Source organism: Globicephala melas, chromosome 15, assembly GCF_963455315.2.
Source record: "Globicephala melas chromosome 15, mGloMel1.2, whole genome shotgun sequence".
In the NCBI taxonomy this organism is placed as follows: Eukaryota; Metazoa; Chordata; class Mammalia; order Artiodactyla; family Delphinidae; genus Globicephala; species Globicephala melas.
In genome coordinates, this window is record NC_083328.1 from 59595755 (window position 1) to 59602800 (window position 7046).

The 7046-nt window shown below is 37.9% G+C and overlaps 1 protein-coding gene across 1 annotated transcript; it reads right to left on the bottom strand.

The window, feature by feature from the left end:
• Positions 1-1639: 1639 nt before the first annotated feature.
• Positions 1640-3811, bottom strand: DEFB129 (defensin beta 129). Its single transcript, XM_030830592.1, has 2 exons — positions 3754-3811; positions 1640-2085 (listed from the first exon to the last, which is right to left on the bottom strand). The coding sequence occupies exons 1-2, from the start codon at positions 3809-3811 to the stop codon at positions 1640-1642; spliced, it is 504 nt and encodes a 167-aa protein (XP_030686452.1).
• Between the last annotated feature and the right edge of the window lie 3235 nt (positions 3812-7046).

Sequence of the window (7046 nt, forward strand, 5' to 3'; positions counted from 1 at the left end):
AAAGATCAGCTGTTAACCTTATGGGGATTCCTTTGTATGTTATTTGTTGTTTTTCCCTTGCTGCTTTTAATATTTTTCTTTGTATTTAATTTTTGATAGTTTGATTAATATGTGTCTTGGCACGTTTCTCCTTGGATTTATCTTGTATGGGGCTCTCTGCATTTCCTGCACTTGATTGACTATTTCCTTTCCCATGTTAGGGAAGTTTTCAAGTATAATCTTTTCAAATATTTTCTCAAACCGTTTCTTTTTCTCTTCCTCTTGGACCCCTATAATTTGAATGTTGGTGTATTTAATGTTGTCTCAGAGGTCTCTGAGACTGTCCTCAATTCTTTTCATTCTTTTTTCTTTATTCTGCTCTGTGGTAGTTATTTCCACTCTTTTGTCTTCTAGGTCACTTAACTGTTCTTCTGCCTCAGTTATTCTGTTATTGTTTCCTTCTAGAGAATTTTTAATTTCATTTATTGTGTTGTTCATCATTGTTTGTTTGCTCTTTTGTTCTTCTAGTTCCTTGTTAAACAACTCTTGTATTTTCTCTATTCTATTTGCAAGATTTTCAATCATCTTTACTGTCGTTACTCTGAATTTTTCAGGTAGACTGTCTATTTCCTCTTCATTTGTTTGGTCTGGTGGGTTTTTATCTTGGTCCTTCATCTTTTGTATACTTCTCTGTCTTCTTATTTTGCTTAACATACTGTGTTTGGGGTCTCCTTTTCACAGGCAGTGGGTTTGTGGTTCCCATTGTTTTTGGTGCCTGCCCCCAGTGGGTAAGGTTGGCTTGTGTAGGCCTCCTGGTTGAGGAGACTTGTGCCTGTGTTCTGGTGGGTGCAGCTGGATATTGTGTTTCTGGTGGGCAGGGCTGTGTCTGGTGGGGCAATACTTTTTTAAAGCATTTTAAAATGCTTTTTAGCTTTTCAGACTCTATTTTTACATTTTTTAATGTGGCTACTAGAAAATTAAAAGTTACCTACATGATTTGCATCTGTGGTCTGTATCCTGTATCTATTGGAAGCACCGCTCTACCTATTTCCTGTTGTCTCACTGGGAATCATGTTGAAAATGCCTTGGCTCAGAGATAGAAGTCATGTATCTTCTCCTTTCCCCTTTTCCCTCCTCTCATTCCCCCATATTTTTATCTTAAGTGGGCTCATGAATTTAGGTTATGTTCTTCTGTGGAGAAGGTAGACTTGCTCTCCCCACATTCTATTTTGCATATGGTTCTTTCTGTGGGAAAAAGCTATGAAAAAAGAAAGTATGTCTGCTGTTTTCATTCCTGTTGCCCCAAGAAAAGCACATAATATGAGAACCATAAATCTTCATTACAGAGGCTTATTTTGGGCCATCCATGGGCCAAATTCAATGTTGTAGTCAGCATTCCTGGTGCTTGCTTTCTCCTGGGTACGTAAACTAAAATTCTATCTCTTTCTAGCTCTATCTCCTCTGTGAGGCTCCTGAGAGAATGATAACATTATGTAAACTGTGGGTGCTTAAACAGTGTTTATTGAATGATGATAAAGGAAACAGTTCTATGTCTCAGTTTATAGACAGCAAAGATAAAGAGGAACTTGGTGTTTTAAAGGAAAGACCCACATCCCTGCTCATCTGCTTCTTCCAGCTCCAGTCATGTTGTCGGCAGTGTCTATGGTGGTGGCGCTGGTGGTGGGGAGTCAGTGGCTGAATCTCTTCTTTTTTTGGTGTCACTCTTGGTAGAAGTAACAGTGTGTATTATCTTTCCTGCAATCATGGGGTTGGTGGTGACAGACTTCACGGTGGTGACATTTGGGATGACGCTGGTGTTGATGTTAGCAAAAGTGTTGACACTTTTGAATTTGGGCAGAAGAGCTAAAATATGTTTTTTTGTTTGCATCACAACACTAAAATTCTTGGTAATTTTTGGCACTTCCTGAGAGTCCTCTTCAAGTGTGTGGAGCATTTCATTTTGTATGAAGCTTTTTATCAATTGAACCACTTTTGGTCCAATACAACATTTTTTCTTTTTGCATTTATCTACCTCTTTTTCATGCATGGCACAGTGGTCTTTGCATCTCCCAAAACCCATTACACATCTTCTCAAGCCAAAGTATTCTGCACAAAGAAAAGAGAAAACCAAAGTGCTAAGGTTAATAACTAGATATGATGTTAAAATTGCTGGAACAAGAGGGTTAGAGGCAGAGGGAGTTGTTAATGCTAAATTTTAAGTACAGTGTTTAGGGATGTTGGTGGAGGCAACTGGCAGGCCAAGAGAGTCTTTGTACACCTCTGAAATCCAAAATAAATCTCTAGTCTCCCTTCATTGAATAACTTGAAACATCTAAAGAAGAAAAGGGAATGCAATTATTTGCTTCAGGGTAAGATTTTAGACCTCTAATCATAGACACTTGTAGAATATCACTATATCTCCCCATGATCCTAGGAAATACCAACAAGAGTAAAATCTATCATAAAACTAATTCAAGAAAGAATTTCAAAAGAGAATCAATGGACTTTCAGAAGTTCTGGGCTCTTGCCAAACTCACTGTTCCATGACCTCACTCTCCTTGACAATCGCTTGACCTGTGGTTCCTGGGGCATGGTGTTCTATCATTTTCAGCCTCTCTGGACACTATGTCCCTCAGAGGTCTTATTTATTATCATAGCCTTAACCTCATCTCTATGAAGATAACCCCCACATTGTTATCTATATCTCTGAATTCCCTGCTTAGAGTAGTACATGACTCATCTTCATCTGCTGGATGATTTTTCCATCCCATTGTTCCATTTATTTCTCTTTTTCAAATCAAGAAGCTTCTCCCTCACTCAACAATTCAACTGATTTTCTATAAAGCACAAGAGATTTATGTAGCACCTAATGTTCACATACATTTCAATATTGTTTCTCACCGAAGACAACACTGTAAAATTCTTGTATTTTAAGCAGCTACACTGATTAACCCTACTATCTTATGTGGAATTTGAGGCTCAAGTTTGACTTTACCCAAGATGACACAGCCATACTGGCTTATATTATAGCCTTTCTCTTAAGGTCCCAAGATAAAAAAAAAAAAAATAGAAACACCTTTGACTCTTTTTCTTTCCCTTCCTAAACCCATTGCCAATTTAATATCTGGATGATTCTTGTATTGAAACAAGTCTCAATGTTTCTATCTTCTTTTCAAAAAACAGTGACCAATGCTCTGATTCAGCTTTTTGCCATGATGTGTTCCTAGATGCTCCTGTGGGTAATTTGGGGATTTCTCATAAAACAAAGCTGAGAGAAGGAATGAAATTCTATAAAAATCTGAAAAATTTGAGATGGAGAACATAGACCTGTTTACTGGATCCTGAGAGGAGACTTTCTGAGTGTAAGGTTAAGGACCTCCTCCTTATTATACCAAGGTACAAACTGATAGGAACCTTTACTTCAAGAGATGATTTAAATTAGAAAAAGAGCAAAAATGAGGTAGACTTGGCATGAGTCCCAGATGACAACTATTAGAGGGCAGGAAGGCAGTTTTATATGCTGGATAATTTCTGAGTACACAAACAACACCCTACTTTCTCTGTAGCTTCCTGTGTTTACCCATCAGACACAGTCTGGGATTGGAGCCTATGGGGATATGTGGGGGATGGTGTATGACTGATGCAATACATAAACTTTTCAGCCATATCTTGGGCATCTCATTTTTTAGCTTCTCTTTGGGTTCCCATTATTATGGACAGCCAAATCCCTCCTTCCTCAAACCGCTCCCTCTTAAACCTAGGATTTCACATTACCTGTGTTCACTTGGTACTGTAGCATGAGGCTGGCAAAGATAGGAAAAAGGAGCTTCATGGCTGGGTGCCAGAGAGGAAGCCTTGGATCTGGGTTCGTGTTCTTGAGCTCCCGCCTTTATTGGCATCTTCATGGCCTTAGGCTATGAGCAGTAAAGTGCAGCCAAATCTCACAGCAATTGTGTTTTCTATGATTCTGTTTGAGAATAGCCTTTCCTGAACACCTCATGCAACAAATTTCCTGTTCTTGATCCTGGGGGCGGGAATATAAGACACATAAGATATGAAAGAAAATCTAAACTCTTTACACCTCTCCTTCTTAAGGTTTATTCAGGGCAAGAGTAATACATCTGCTTCACTATCTGTGAGCCTAGTTTTGCCTAAGGCATTTAGTGTATGAGATTCAGAAGAGCAGAACTTGCTATAACCATAGACTACTGGAGGATAGAGACTCTGTCTTTTTTGTATTCTTGTTTCCAATGGCCAGTATGGGTACTGAATCAACATAAGAACTCAATATATGTTTGTTGAATAAGTTTGTGGGAGGCAGTTCTTGGCATGACTCTAACTTCTTAAAAAAACGAGATATAGGGCTTCCCTGGTGGCGCAGTGGTTGAGAGTCCGCCTGCCGATGCAGGGGACACGGGTTCGAGCCCTGGTCTGGGAAGATCCCACATGCCGCGGAGCAGTTGGGCCCGTGAGCCATGGCCACTGAGCCTGCGCGTCCGGAGCCTGTGCTCCACAATGGGAGAGGCCACAACAGTGGGAGGCCCACGTACCACAAAAACAAAACAAAACAAAAAAACGAGATATAATTAACATATAACATTATATTAATTTCAAGTGTATATCATAAGGATTCAATATTTGTATATATCCTCAGAAGTGGATTTGCTGGATTATATGGTAGTTCTATTTTTATTTTTTTGATGAACCTCCATATTATTTGTATAGTGACTGAACCAATTTACATTCCTACCAACACTGTACATAGGTTCCCTTTTCTCCTCACCTTTTACATCCTCGCCAACACCTAGCTCATCTTGATGATAGACATCCTAACATGTGTGAGGTGATATCTCATCATGGTTTTGATTTGCATTTTCCTGGTGATTAGTGATGTTGTACATCTTTTTATGCACCTGTTGGCTATCTGTATGTCTTCTTTGGAAAAATGTCTATTCAGATCCTCTGATCATTTTTTTTTTTTTTTTTTTTTTTTGCGGTACGCGGGCCTCTCACCGTTGTGGCCTCTCCCATTGCGAAGCACAGGCGCCAGACGCGCAGGCTCAGCGGCCATGGCTCACGGGCCCAGCCGCTCCGCGGCATGTGGGATCCCCCCGGACCGGGGCACGAACCCATGTCCCCTGCATTAGCAGGCGGACTCTCAACCACTGCGCCACCAGGGAAGCCCCCCTGATCATTTTTTAATTGATTTTTTTTGCTATTGCATTGTATGAGTTCTTTATATGTTGATAATTCAGATATTAACCTCTTATCAGATATATGATTTGCAAACATTTTCTCCCATTTGGTAGGTTGCCTTTTCATTTTGTTGATGATATTCTTTGCTGTGCAGAAGTGTTGTAGTTTGTTGTACTCCCACCTGTTTATTTTTGCTTTTGTTAACTTTGCTTTTGGTGTCAAATCTAAAACAATCATCGCCAAGACTGATATAAAGGAGCTTACTGCCTATATTTTCTTCATGGAGTTTGATGGTTTTAGGTTTTACATTCAGGTCTTTAATCCATTTTGAGTTAATTTTTATATATGATGTAAGATAATGGTCCAGTTTCATTCTTTTGCATGTTGCTGTACAGTTTTCTCAACACCATCAATTAAAGAGGATGTCCTTTCCCCATTATATATTCTTGGCTCCACTGTTGTAAAATTAATTGACCATATATGTGTGGTTTTATTTCTGGGCTCACTATTCTTTCTGTTCAATTGATCTACATGTCTGTTTTTATGCCAATGCAGTACTGTTTTGATCACTATAGATTTGTAATGTATTTTGAAATCAGGGAGTGTAATATCTCCAGCTTTGTTCTTTGTCAATAGTGTTTTTCTATTTTGGGTCTTTTGTGGTTTCACAGAGGTTTTAGAATTGTTTGTTCTAGTTCTGTGAAAAAAGCCATTCGAATTTTGACAGGGATTGCATTAAACCTATAGATTGCTCTGGGTAGTATGGACATTTTAATAATACTGATTCTTCCAATCCATGAGCATGAACATATCTTTCCATTTATTTGTGTTTTCTTCAATTTCTTTCATCAATGTCTTATAGTTTTCAGTGTACAGGTTTTTCACTTCCTTTGTTAAACTTATTCCTAAGTATTTTATTTTTTGATGCAATTGTAAATGAGATTGTTTTCTTAGTCTCTCTTTCTGATAGTTCATTATTAGTGTATAGAATCAACAGATTTTTGTTTATTGTTTTTGTATTCTGCAATTTTACTGAATTTGTTTATTAGTTCTACCAGTTTTTTTTTTGGTGGAGTCTTTAGGGTTTTTAAAAATATGTAATATCATATCATATGCAAATCTTCACAATTTTACTTCTTCCTTTCCGATATGTATGGCTTTTATCTCTTTTTCTTCACTATTTGCTCTGGCTACAATGTCCAGTACTATGTTGAATAAAAGTGGCAAGAGTGGGCATTCTTGTCTTGTTCTTGATCTTACAGGAAAAACTTTCAGCTTTTCATCATTAAGTATGATGTTAGTTGTGGGCTTGTCGCATATGGTCTTCATTATGTTGAGGTACATTACCTCTATACACACTTTGTTGAGAGTTTATATCTTAGACGAATGTTGAATTTTGTCAAATGCTTTTTTCTACATCTATCGAGATGATCATATGATTTTTATCCTTCAGTTTGTTAATGTAGTGTAACATATTGATTGATTTGTGAATGTTGAACCATTCTTGGGTATCTAGAATAAATCCGACTCAATCACAGTTTATGATTCTTTAAATGTATTGTCGAATTTGGTTCGCTAATATTTTATTTGGAATTTTTACATCTATGTTCATCAGTGATATTGGCTTGTAATTTTCTTTTCTCATCGTGTCCCTGTCAGGTTTTGCTATCAGGGTAATGTTGGTCTCATAAACTGAGTTTGGAGGTGTTCCCTCTCTTCTATATTTTGGAAAAGTTGAGAAGAATTGGTATTGATTTTTCTTTGAATTTTTGATAGAATTTACTGGTGAAGGCATCTGGTCTTGGACTTTTTTTTGTTGGGAGGTTTTTGGTTACTGACTCAATCTCCTTACTAATTGGTCTGCCCAGCTT

Excerpts from the sequence above, each read along its gene's own strand:
- DEFB129 (XM_030830592.1), bottom strand. The coding sequence starts at position 3,811 with ATGAAGCTCCTTTTTCCTATCTTTGCCAGCCTCATGCTACAGTACCAA. Across the intron at positions 2,086-3,753 it reads ACAGTACCAAGTGAACACAG|AATACTTTGGCTTGAGAAGA; the intron begins GTAATGTGAAAT and ends TTCTTTGTGCAG.